The sequence below is a fragment of the Danio aesculapii genome, chromosome 19, assembly GCF_903798145.1.
Source record: "Danio aesculapii chromosome 19, fDanAes4.1, whole genome shotgun sequence".
In the NCBI taxonomy this organism is placed as follows: Eukaryota; Metazoa; Chordata; class Actinopteri; order Cypriniformes; family Danionidae; genus Danio; species Danio aesculapii.
The window spans coordinates 45214377-45228369 of NC_079453.1; the positions used below are offsets into that span (position 1 = coordinate 45214377).

The following is a 13993-nucleotide window of genomic DNA, read 5'->3' on the forward strand; positions in this document are numbered from 1 at the left end:
CTGTTTAGCTTGATATAATACATCATCTATGAGTTATTCTTGTTCAAAATGGAAAATAACACTACTTTAAATCATTACGTTTGTTCCCCCTGTATGTGTGAATGCATGATATAATTTGTGAAGGAAATCTGTTCTGTCTGTTCTTAGGAAAAAGAGAGCAAGACAAGTATATCTAGTAACCATGGCGACAGTCCTGTGTGCGATGAGGTGGAAGAGAAGAGCATCACATCTAAAAAAGCAAGTTTATCCAAAGGTAATTAACCTTGCATGCATTTGTGAGACACTGTATATAGATATAAAGATAGATGTGGATGGGTGGTTATTTATATTACTTTTTATTCAGTATTACTTTATATTGATTTTAAATGAATTTGCTCAGTGTAGCTCAGTGGTTAGCGCTGTCGCTTTACAGCAAGAAGGTTGTTAGTTTGAGTTCCGGCTGGGCCAGTTGGCATTTCTGTGTGGAGTTTGCATGTTCTCCCTGTGGCATGGGTTTCCTCCGGGTGCTCCGGTTGCCCCCACAGTGCAAACACATGCCCTATAGGTGAATTGGATGAACTTAATTGGCTGTAGTGTAGGAGTGTGTTTGTAAATGAGTGTGTTTGGGTGTTTCCCAGTACTGGGTTGCAGCTGGAAGGGCATCTTCTGTGTAAAACATATGCTGGAATGGTTGGCGGTTCATTCCACTGTGGCAACCTCTGAAAATAGAGACTAAGCAAAGTAAAATTAATAAATTTGCTAATAGTTTTAAACATTTTAGGGTCTGTAATATTCTTGAGTATCTTATGCTTGTAGAGGCTGCATTTATTTGATCCTAAATTCAATACAAAATTTTCATGATAAAAAAAATTATAATTCAAAATAGCTCATTTTGTCCAGTGATGAACGCTGAATTTTAAGCATCATTACTTCTGTCTTCAGTCATCCTTCAGAAATTATTATTATTTTTATTATGGATTCCTTAATAACACTTGTTTCTTTTACGTCTTGAATAAAATTTGATCGACTATATTAACACTGACAAAACCTCAGAATAATGTCATACTGAATTAGATTTTTTATTTAAAGTGTGAACTGTTTTTGTGTTTTTTTTTTTACTTGCTTTAGTCCTTTACGTATCTTAAATCTTACATCTCTGCAAATATTTTCAGAGCCCAGTCTGGAGTACACCGACTCCACCGGCATCGATCTGGAGGAGTTTTTAATCACTACTTTGAAGAGCAGTCCCAGGTGAGGAAAACATCCCTTCATTCCCCTTCTTTCTGTTCATGCTGAATCGCTTTGTTGTTTTATTTTATTAGTTTTTTTTACTTTGATGAAACTTGAGTCTTTATTGTCACGTGATTCTTTCAGAAATCATGCTAATATTATTTTATACATAATTGACTAATTATGCTTTTATATATAATCCAATTTTTTTTATTATTATTATTATTATTTTGTGTGTGTAAAATAGTTTAATTTTGTTTGTGTAAGGGTTGGGATTTTTTTTCTTCTTACATTTCTGTAAAACTATCCTGCTATTTCTGTAAAGGTTTAATGAACAAATAAAAAAAGAAATCCTGCAAATATAAAAACATTTCTTGCTATTATTAAGGTTAAAAAGAAAATTGAAAAATTGGGTAACTTTTAAATTAAACAAAGCATTAAATTAAACACGAATATCAGTAAACATATTTCTAATGTTTTAATTTCTAGTATGACTTTTGAAAAATTAAATTATTCAGCATTTATATCAATCTAATTATAATAAATGAATGGGATGGACTTTAGCTACTCTCTTAGATTTCTATTTAATATATGCATAGCTATATCAGATTGTGCATTTTGGATTGCAGGGACAGACTGATGCTCTTAAAACTGGAGCAAGACATGACTGACTTCATGACCGATAACAGGTACTGCTGTCCATATATGTCTTTATTTTGTTTAATAATTTAACCTCTATTTTACCATGATAGTCCCATTGAGATACAAGAACTCTTCTCCCAGGGAGTTCTGGAAGCACATAAAAGATTCACATTAAAAACAAATACAAACATATGAGACAACCAAAATTTAACGATGCATTTGAAAGCAGAAATTTAAATGAACAATCAATCATAACAAGTACATTCACTTTAGTGTAGGCCACAAGAGCTTATTTTGAGAAATTTACAGTCACCATGAAATCAAAATTTAGGGCGGAGCTATCAGTCCTTTGGGGCGGAGCTATCAGTCTTTTAGGGCGGAGCTATCAGTCCTTTAGGACGAAGCTGTCAGTCCTTTAGGGCGGAGCTGTCAGTCCTTTTGGGCGGAACTGTCAGTCCTTTAGGGAGGAGCTATCTGTCATTTAAGGCGGATCTATCAGTTCTTTAGGGCAGGGCTATCTGTCATTCAGGGTGGAGCTATCATTCATTTAGGTTGGGGCTATCTGTTATTTAAGGTGGAGCTATTTGTCATTTAGGGTGGAGCTATCATTCATTTAGGTTGGGGCTATCTGTTATTTAAGGTGAAGCTATCTGTCATTTAGGGTGGAGCTATCATTCATTTAGGTTGGGGCTATCTGTCATTTAAGGTGGAGCTATCAGTCATTTCGGGTGGAGCTATCAGTCCATTAGGGCGGAACTGTCAGTCCTTTAGGGAGGAGCTATCAGTCCTTTAGGCCGGGGCTATCTGTATCTTAAGGAGGGGCCATCAGTCCTTTAGGGAGGTGCTATCTGTCATTTAGGGTGGAGCTATCAGTCCTTAAGGGTGGGGCTGTCAGTCATTTAGGGTGGAGCTATCAGTCTTTAGGGTGGAGCTATCAGTAGTTTAGGGTAGAGCTGTCATTCATTTAAGGCGAGCTATCAGTTCTTAAGGGTGGAGCTTGCAGGGTGCATCTCATTTCTGCTCTGAATTCGCACATGCGTCAAACTAGCAATGCCCCCTCTTTCAACAATACAATCAGTTCCCAAAGAACGAAATCATGCACCGCCCTGCATTTTTCTTGTGGATGTACGTCACAATAGCAGAAAAAAGGACAAGCTTAACATCTGTTTCATGACGACTTTAAAGAAGGGAGTGTTTACAGCCTCACAATACTCTGCCACTCATTCTGTAACGAGGAAGCAAAAAGAGAAGGCAGTTCTGCCAAACTCTGAATTAACTCCTAAAACCTTTAAAATGAGTTTGGCAGAAGATCTAGTATTATAGTACTATGCAGGTGTAAAAACTTTAACACTACAAAAATAATTTGGTAGTTTACCAAGCAATGCCTTGAAGATGTATAGCAGCATAGGCACTATCCTTCTTTGATACAGTGAGAACCACCCCAACCTTTTATACAATGTACAATAAGGAGTACGTTTATGATCTAGAAGACAGACATGTCTGTAATGTGATGTCGTGTCTCTCTGTAGCTCCTATAAGAAGTTTCCTCAGATGTCCTCATATCACCGGATGCTCGTCCACCGGGTCGCTGCTTATTTTGGTCTGGAGCACAACGTGGACCACAGTGGGAAAGCAGTTATCATCAACAAAACTTGCAACTCCAGGATGTACGTGTCTGGCGCTTATATTTCTACATTTTTCCACATACACTTAGGGACTCTATATCTCTTACCAGAGGGAAACAGTTCATAGTGTGGATGCAAAAAATGAGTTGGATCATTCAGAATCCTTTCTACCTGATTAAGGACACAATTCTCATATAAAGCTTGATGATTAAAATATTCATCATGCCCGACAATTTTCCATCTGTCTTTAATAGATGCATCAACTTCGATTTACACTGTACAGATAGGTTACTACTCCACACTGTGATACCACAATGCTGGCAATGCTTTCAAGAACAGTTTTATAAAACAACATCATAAGTAACTTAACCTAATACAAGGCTTAAAGTCTATAAACCCCTCCCACTTCCAAAAAGCAAATCTGATTGGTCAGCTGGCCAGTTGTTTTTTGATTAGTCTTTGCATTTATGTCAGAAATGAAACACATTTCAAAGTGTTTGTATGTTGCAGCAAGGCAGGGATTATGCACAAATGTTACAATGATTGTGTAATGACTCGGTAAGGTGATTCAGAGCCAACTCTTTCATTTTAGGGATTTTCCTTTTCTTTTTATTTTACCCAGATAATTTAATTCTGTAATTTACTCACCCGTTACGTGTTTTAAACCTTTATTCGTTTCTTTCTTCTGTTGAACACAAAAATAGATATTTTGAAAATTAAGAAACCTGTAACCATTGACTTTCATAATATTTGTTTTTCCTACTATGGTGGTCGGTGGTTTCAGGTTTTCAGTTTTATTAAAAAAATCTTCATTTGAAACCACTTGATGGAGAGTAAATAGTGAGTAAATGTTCATTTTTTGGGTGAACTATCCCATTAATGCTTCGGTTGTGTGTGTAACAACATTTTCAGACCAGAACATCGGTTTGCTGAACATGTTCAAGAGGAGAAAATGGAAGAAAGAAGATTAATTTTAAAGAGAGACACCAGTCAGGAGAAAGAAGATGGTCAGGTGTGAACAAATACTTTCATTCATCTATTCATTAATTTTCCTTCGGCTTAGTCCCTTAATTCATCAGTCCACAGCGGAATGAACCGCCAACTTATCCAGAATATGTTTTACATAGTGGATGCCCTTCCAGCTGCAACCCATTACTGGGAAACACCCATACACACTCATACACTACAGCCAATTTAGCTTATTCAATTCCCCTATAGCGCATGTGTTTGGACTGTGGGGGAAACCGGAGCAACCGGAGGAAACCCACGCCAACATGGGGAGAACATGCAAACTCTACACAGAAACACCAACTGACCAAGCCAGGACTCGAACCAGCAACCTTCTTGCTGTGCAGTGCTGACCACTGAGCCACCGTTCCGTCCCATGAACAAATACACTATTATGAAAATAATAGCACTGACCGTGGCTCCAGTAATGCTCTGAGGTTTGTTAACTGCTGTCTGCTGGTGTTTTTTTATAGCTGAGAGTTCCTTCGCTTAAAGAGCAGATGAGGAGCAGGTCGATAGAGGAGCGTGAGGAGGAGTATCAGAGAGTCCGAGAGCGCATATTCTCACAGGACGTAAGGAAACACTTAGTGGAAATGCAGCACGCGTAATTTAACATTAAAGTTTACTTGCTGATTTTCTGCTGTCTTTGTTTTCAGGCCACTTGCCTTTCGCAGAGTGTTTATATTGAGACCAGGTAAGAATTTATGAATAATTAAAGCTTTTAAATTGTGTATAAAATGTGTAGTTTATGTGTATATATTTTTTAATTGGATTATAGTTTAAAAATATTTGTATTGTTGTCTTTGTCATTGTTGTTTTTAAATATAAAAACATATAAAAAGGGAAGCAATGAAAAGACTAGTTTATAACAAAAATACAAGTAAATTCTTAGAATTATAATAGAATATTAGCATACCAAACATTCCTTAATATAAAATTAATTACTCTAAATCAGTGCTGAATGTTAAACTCCAGGTTTCAGAAATCATCCTAATATTAAACATGTTTTATTATTATAAATGGTAAAATTACTTGTGCTCCGTATTGCATTTGTGGAAACATTTATAACATTTGACCTCTTTTTATTTTAATTTAGATGAATGCAATAAAACTGAACTGTTCGGAAATAACTTTAATGATAATTTTGGTATAAAAACATTAAATTAATATTTAAAGGGCACCTATGATGAAAATCATCTTTTGGTAGCTGTTTGGACAGAACTGTGTGTAGGTGTAGTGTGTCCACAGTCGTGATATAAACGCGCACGTCATGATTTTGCCAAGTACGATCCTGAATTAACATCTATGTTGATCCTGGAACATCGTTTGTGTTTGAAAATGTAACCCATACCTATTCCCTACCCCTAAACCCAACCATAACTGTAATTTATTCACAAAATCAGAGAATAATAGTTGGATAACAATCATGTAGAAGTGCATAACCCTAACCCTAAGCCTACACTTAACATAAATGGTAAGCTTATCCCTTAATTCTGAAGTTGTTTCTGGATCAACAAAGATGTTAATCCAGGAACATGACCTACTTGGTGATTATAAACTACCTACTTAGTCATATAAACTACAAATAGTTTTATTTTTTTTTAACTTCCTGCCGTTAAAATAGGATCCAAATCCCTCCCATTTTGAGGCCCACCACAACATGACATAGGAGTGTGGTTTTACCCGCCCACCGAATTGATTGGCAGCCGCATATTAACATATCTCCGTAGTAACGCGTATAATCATATCACAAGACAGGACGTGCACAAAGCAACTGGGATTAAAAGGTCTGTTCAGCTCTCTGTGATCATCAGTCATCATCAAATGTGATCAAGTTTTACAAGTTTAAAACGTTTTTAAAACGGTGCAATAACAGTGCAATTGGAGTAAAGTAAATTAAAGACTGTAAAATCACTGTAATTCATCATCACAGCCGCATGTCAGTAAAATTGTAAAAGATGACACGCTTTGTACCCGCTTTGTGGACGTTAAATTAGGTTTATTTCCTACATTAACAGAACAGATATCCATACAGCAGTGGATATTAACGTGTGTCCTGTCACATTGGCCATGCAAAAACAGTAAAGCTAAAGAGCAAAGTTAAACACGCGCGCTCTGTGTGTGTCCACTGTGTGTGTGCGTGAACTTTGTAATGACATTGTGTTTGACTCATCATTGCAGAAAGGCTTGAATTAACTCCACAACAAATACATCAAATAATAATTGGGAAAGTTCTTACCGTAGTATTTCTCACAAACGTCACGTGAGATCTGCTTCCTCCATGTCGGTCACTGTGCTGTTTATCTGATGCAGCAAGAGATGTAAACATTCCACGGGAATGGTGGGCGGGGAGAACTAGCTCATTTGCATTAAAGGCACAGGCAACAAAAACAGCTACAAAAGTGTTCAGAGCAGAAAGGTCCAGTATTTTGAAAGGTCTAATAAATAATCTGATGGGTGTTTTGAGCTGAAACTTTACAGACACATTCTGAAAAAAGGGTAAAATAGGTGTGCTTTTAAAAAAAGAATAACTGTGTATGCATGTGTTTGTTTAAATGTATAAAAAATAATAATTTAATTTCTTTAAATCTTTTGTCATTTTTGAGCATTAAAAAAAGAAAAGAATCTGCGTTTTTGTTAAACAAAAAGGTCTAATGAATGAATGGGAAACACCTCAGCTGTTCTCCTCCTCCTTCTTCTATTTTTATGTGTTTGTAGAGGTCCAGATGACGGCAGTATTCTCACTGAGACTCAGAGAAGACGGCAGCTCTTCAGGTGAGATTATTTTTCTCCATAATCCGACCTCTCAGCATCTGTCAAAGCCAAAGATTGTTCTCTAATGGGGAAAAAAAATTCAGATTAGCTGAAACAATCGTCACAAACACAGGTGTTATTCCTCAGGAGACATATCTGAGTACATTAGACATTTTATGTGTGATATTACAAACAAATCTCCATTATTGCTTTTAAATAAACACTTTTAGCTTAGCTTAGCATAGATCATTGAATCGGATTAGACCGTTAGCATCTCACTTAAAAAAGAGTTTAGATGAATCTACTTCTGTAGTTATGTGGTATTCTAAGACTGACAGAAATGATGATGAAAAAATAATTTTGCTTCAACTGGACCTTTTTAGGTCAACATTTGAAGTAAAAAGTTTTAGAAAAACGTTGATGAAAGGCTTGGATCCACTTCAAATGTTGAACATTTCCAATATACTAGTGCAGGGGTCACCAATCTCGGTCCTGGAGGGCCGGTGTCCCTGCAGGATTTAGCTCCAACTTGCCTCAACACACCTGGCTGGGTGTTTCAAGTATACCTAGAAAGACCTTGATTAGCTCATTCAGGTGTGTTTGATTAGGGTTGGAGCTAAAATCTGCAGGACACCGGCCCTCCAGGAACAGGTTAGGTGACCCCTGCACTAGTGCATATTCTAGTAATACTTAATTTTGATGGTCCAATTGAGTATTATTAGACTGTCTGCTTAATATCTGCTGATATGCTCCTTCTACTTCCTTTAACTGACTATAAGAAACTTTGCAAGTACATGTCAACTTACACTAACCCTAACCCCAATTTATCAGTCTACTTATAATCTAATGAGAATTAGTTGGCATGTAGATGCAGTTTAACAAACGGACCATCATAATAAAGTGTGACCCATATTCTTTTACTACAAATAGGAGTCAGAATTCTTTCCCAAAAGTAAATCTGACGCCAATGTACGGTCACTCGCCAATGTACGGTCACTCGCCAATGTACGGTCACTGGTGAACAAAATGGATGAGATTCGACTGCGCATCAACCACAGCAAAAGATTATGGAACTGTAATGTCATGATTTTCACAGAAACATGGCTAAACAGCGGGATACCAGACAACGCTATATCGCTAACGGAGCATCAAACATTCCGAGCAGACAGAACGGCGGATGACTCCGGTAAGACCAGAGGCGGAGGATTATGCATTTATATTAACAAAGCTTGGTGCACAAACTCTGTCATCGTTGGGAGACATTGCTCTGTTAACCTGGAATTTCTAATGGTTAAATGTAGACCGTTTTATCTGCCACGGGAGTTCACCTCCACCATAATAACTGCTGCTTATATACCTCCCGACGCTGATGCCAAGCTCGCTATGAATGAACTTCATGCAGCCATCAGCAAACAACAGACTGCTCACCCGGAGGCTGCTTTTATTGTTGCGGGGGATTTTAATCACTCAAACTTAAAGACAGTGCTCCCCAAATTCCATCAAAACATTTTCTGCCACACAAGGGGAAACAAAACTTTAGACCAAGTTTACACAAACATGGCTGAAGCATATGCTGTGACCCCCCTCCCCCACTTGGGTCAATCAGACCACCTTTGTCTGTTTCTCACCCCCAAGTACTCACCCATCGTCAACCGTGTGAAGCCATCAGTAAGGACCATCAAAGTGTGGCCAGCGGGGGTGGACTCCACACTCCAGGACAGGTTTGAACACACAGACTGGAGTATGTTTGCTTCCCAGGCCACATGTGGCTCTCACACAGACATTGACAGTTACACTTCCTCTGTTCTGGAATATATCAACACCACCATAGACAGTGTTACAACCCAGAAACAGATCACCACATACCCAAATCAAAAGCCATGGATGAACAAGGAGGTGCGCCTCCTGCTGAAGGCACGCAACACTGCATTCAGATCAGGGGATGCACAGGCCTACAGCACTTCCAGGGCTAATCTGAAGAGGGGCATCAAAAAGGCCAAGCACTGCTACAAGCTAAAGCTAGAGGAGCACTTTTCCAACTCTGATCCTCGGCGCATGTGGCAGGGCATCCAGGCCATCAGCAACTACAAACCCAGCCAGTCCACCCCCACAGCTACAAATGTCTCCTTTCTGAACGAGCTAAATGACTTTTATGCCCGCTTTGAAAGAGACAATACAGAACCCTACACCAGGAACACTACCTCAGCCGACCACTCAACTATCACACTCACCTCCTCAGAAGTCTACACCGCACTGAGTCGGATCAATGTGCGTAAGGCTGCTGGGCCAGATGGTATTCCTGGGCGCGTCCTCAAAGCATGTGCAGAACAGCTCACTGGGGTATTCACAGACATTTTCAACCTGTCGCTTAACCTAGCAACTGTGCCAACATGCTTTAAAACCACCTCTATTGTGCCCCTGCCCAAACACTCCAGCCCAACATGCCTGAATGACTACCGCCCTGTAGCACTCACACCCATCATCATGAAGTGCTTCGAGCGGTTGGTCCTGGCACATCTGAAAGACTCTCTGCCATCCACACTAGACCCACATCAGTTTGCCTACCGTGGCAACAGGAGCACAGAAGATGCCGTCTCCATAGCACTGCACTCTGTACTCACACACCTGGACAATAAAAACACTTATGCACGAATGCTGTTTGTTGACTTCAGCTCAGCATTCAACACTGTCATACCCTCTAAGTTACTGATCAAACTCAGAGACCTGGATATCGACACGTCTCTCTGCAACTGGGTTATGGACTTTCTGACTAACAGACCTCAGAATGTTAGATCAGGCCACATCTGCTCCACCACCGTCACACTCAACACTGGTGTACCCCAGGGCTGCGTGCTGAGCCCCTTCCTCTACTCTCTCTTTACCATCGACTGTAGGCCTGTGAACAGATCCAACACCATCATCAAATTTGCAGATGACACCACAGTGATTGGTCTAATCAGCAATAATGATGAGACTGCCTACAGGGAGGAGATACAGCATCTGGCCACTTGGTGCACCGACAATAATCTGCTCCTTAACACCAGCAAGACCAAGGAGCTCATTGTGGACTTCAGGAAGGGACGAACAGGCTCGCATGATCCCATCCACATTAATGGGATGGCCGTTGAGCCTGTCTCATCCTTCAAGTTCCTGGGGACCCACATCTCAAAGGACCTTTCCTGGACCACCAACACCTCCAGCCTGGTCAAGAAGGCTCATCAGCGCCTATTCTTCTTGAGGCAACTTAAGAAGAACCAGCTTTCATCAGCCGTCCTGGTGAACTTCTACCGCTGCACAATAGAAAGCATCCTGACCAACTGCGTCACAGTCTGGTATGGAAGCTGCTCTGTTGCTGAGCGTAAGGCACTGCAGCGGGTGGTGAAAACTGCCCAACGCATCACAGGGACTAAACTGCCAGCCATTGAGGACATCCAGAAGAAACACTGTCTGCGCCGAGCACGCAGCATTCTTAAGGACACCTCTCACCCTGCTCACAGACTGTTTTCTCTCCTGCCTTCCGGCAGGCGCTTCAGGCTCCCCCGGACAAAAACCAGCAGACTGAGGAACAGCTTTTTCCCCAGAGCTGTCTCCCTTTTGAACTCTGCCCCTCACTGACTCTTTTGCCTCCCCAATACACCCCCCACATTCCTCTAACTTATACTCCTCACAATCACTGCACTATTTAACATTTGCACATTTAAAGTTTGCACATATTCATTGCACTGATTCATTTATTGAACTGTACATACCCACTGCACATGGACATTTGTAATTATGTTTATCTGCACACTCCTGATTATTAATAGCATCCTGTACATATATTCATTTATTGTAAATCTGTTCATAGCTAATACAACCTGTATATAATGTTGATAGTACATCCATCTGTAAATATCACCATAGTTTTTCTATAACTGCACTTTATAACTTATACCTGTATCCTGCACTTGCTGCTATTGCACTGCTGGTTAGACCTAAACTGCATTTCGTTGCCTTGTACTTGTACATGTGTAATGACAATAAAGTTGAATCTAATCTAATCTAAAAATGTTTGTGCTGTCCTGCAGGGGCGAGCGGGACGGTTCAGGTCGTCTGTCCGGCAGCCGGCAGAGCAGTTTCGAGCTGGACTGTCACTGGAATAATGACCCTCGACCCTGGAGCAGCACGGATTCTGACAGCCCGACATGGAGCTCCAAATCTGCACACACTCGCTCAGACAGCAGCTCCAAACTCTGCAAACCAGGTGCAAAAATAACACCGGCCGTCATGTCCATTTCAGTCTCGCTGAAGGATAGAAACTAACCAAAAAAAGGCATTGGATTATTCGGTGAGCTAGTTATGTAGAGTGCAGTTCAGAAAATTAATAAGAAGTGTTTTTTTGAAATTCTTTGGCATGTCAAACAAAAATCATAAGCAAAATTTAACAGTTTATATAAAATCTATGTCGTGTAAAATACACACACTGGCCACTTTATTAGGTACACCTGTCCAACTGCTCGTTAATGCAAATTTCTAATCAGCCAATCACATGGCAGCAACTCAATGCATTTTGGCATGTAGACATGGTTCAAACCGTGCATCAGAATGGGGAAGAAAGGCGCTTTAAGTGACTTTGAATGTGGCAGGGTTGTTGGGGCCAAACAGGCTGCTCTGAGTATTTCAGAAACTGCTGATCTACTGGGATTTTCACGCACAACCATCTCTAGGGTTTACAGAGAATAGTCCGAAAAAAGAGAACACATTCAGTGAGTGGCAGTTCTGTGGGCGCAATGCCTTGTTGGTGCCAGAGGAGAATGGCCAGACTGGTTCCAGCTGATAGAAAGGCAACAGTAACTCAAATAAGCACTTGTTAAAACCGAGGTCTGCAAAAGAGCATCTCTGAACACACAACACGTCCAACCTTGAGGCGGATGGGCTACAGCAGCAGAAGACCCCACCGGGTACTACTCATGTCAGCTAAAAACAGGAAACTGAGGCTACAATTCACACAGGCTCACCAAAACTGGACAATAGAAGATTGGAAAAATATTGGAGTCTCGATTTCTGCTGCAACATCCGGATGGTCGGGTCAGAATTTGGCATCAACAACATGAAGCATGGATCCATCCTGTCTTGTATCAACAGTTCAGTCTAGTGGTATTGGTGTAAAGGTGTGGGGGATGTTTTCTTGGTACACTTTGGGGCCGTTAGTACCAATTGAGCATCGTGTCAACGCCAGAGCCTACCTGAGTATTGTTGCTGACCATGTTTATTCCTTTATGACCACAGTGTACCCATCTTCTAATGTCTACTTCCAGCAGGATAACACACCATGTCATAAAGAATGAATCATCTCAGACTGGTTTTTTGAACATGACAATGAGTTCACTGTAATCAAATGGCCTCCACAGTCACCAGATCTCAATCCAGTAGAGTACCTTTGGGACGTGGTGGAATGGGAGATTCACATCATGGATGTGCAGCCGACAAATCTGCAGTAACTGCGTGATGCTATCATGTCAATATGGACCAAAGTCTCTGAGGAATATTTCCATTACCACTTTTGAATCTATGGCACGGAGGATTAAGGCAGTTCTGAAGGCAAAAGCGGGTCCAACCTGGTAGTAAGGTGTACCTAATAAAGTAGCCGGTGAGTGTTTAATATGCAATTATTTGCGCTCAGGTGAATTTATAATTCTGTTTTAAATGCTTTCAAAGTGACGTTCTTGAGAGTCTTATTTTATTTATAAGCTGTTAAAGGTTAGTTTACTTATAAATGAAAATTCTGCCATCATTTATAACCTTTTATTTGTTTCAAACCTTGATGACAGTTGAGTTTCTTTGCCATGATGACAGTATTTGTTTAAAAGAACAAAGATGAAATAAATGAGTGAGAAATTAGTTAAAAAATTTTGTTAAAGCATATGAAAAATATTTGAAAAATAATACATTTCACAGGAGAGCTAATAATTTTGTCTTATAATAACTCATTTCTAATAACTGATTTCTGTTATCTTTGCCGTGATGCCAGCACATAATATTTGACTAGATATTTTTCAAGATACTAGTATTCAGCTTATAGTGACATTTAAAGGCTTAACTAGGTTAATTAGGGTACAGTTACGGTAAACCACTGTATAATAATGGTATGTTTTGTAGATGATTGAAAAAAAATATTGCTTAAGGCTAATAATATTGACCTTAAAATTAGTTTTACAAAATTAAAAACTGCTTTTATTCTAGCCGAAATAAAGCAAAAAAGATTTTCTCCAGAAGAAAAAATATAGTAAATACTGTGAAAATTTCCTTGCTCTGTTAAACACCATTTGGGAAATATTTGAAAAATAAAAAAAAAAATCACAGGAGGGTGAATTTTGACTTCAACTGTATATTACCCTCATAATGCTTTAAGAACAGCAGCACTCAAACTGTATTAACACAAGCTTGATGATCATGTTCTCCAGCATGATCAAAGTGAGTCACATGATCAGCCTCACAAACATCTTTATTAAATTAGTGACCCAGAATGCCTCTTAATGTGTGTGTGTGTGTGTGTGTGTGTGGTCTGATTGATTCAGCAGTGTCAGACTCGGCTCTGTCATACGCTCCATCCAACAACAACAACCCGACTTACATTATCGTGCCTGCTGAATCATCAATACCTCCTGGGAGCATCTTGCTGAATCCGCATACAGGTACACGGCACGCAAACATCATCCAGCTAATAGAAGCTGACTCAAACAAACACTGATTCATCTAACAGTGGATGTGTCCTT

The 13993-nt window shown here is 39.7% G+C and overlaps 1 protein-coding gene across 4 annotated transcripts in view; it reads left to right on the forward strand.

Annotated features, from left to right (window-relative positions):
* The window catches only part of arpp21 (cAMP-regulated phosphoprotein, 21), a 164859-nt gene that overhangs the window by 142291 nt on the left and 8575 nt on the right, over positions 1–13993 (forward strand). For 3 of the 4 annotated variants that reach the window (XM_056479693.1, XM_056479692.1, XM_056479696.1), the window contains exons 5-14: positions 148–253; positions 1152–1230; positions 1839–1898; positions 3381–3518; positions 4389–4488; positions 4958–5056; positions 5141–5178; positions 7203–7259; positions 11306–11481; positions 13796–13912. In XM_056479693.1, coding sequence (XP_056335668.1) covers positions 148–253; positions 1152–1230; positions 1839–1898; positions 3381–3518; positions 4389–4488; positions 4958–5056; positions 5141–5178; positions 7203–7259; positions 11306–11481; positions 13796–13912 — 970 coding nt within the window. The remainder of the gene's footprint in view (positions 1–147; positions 254–1151; positions 1231–1838; positions 1899–3380; positions 3519–4388; positions 4489–4957; positions 5057–5140; positions 5179–7202; positions 7260–11305; positions 11482–13795; positions 13913–13993) is intronic. The other variant, XM_056479695.1, reaches the window with a different exon arrangement.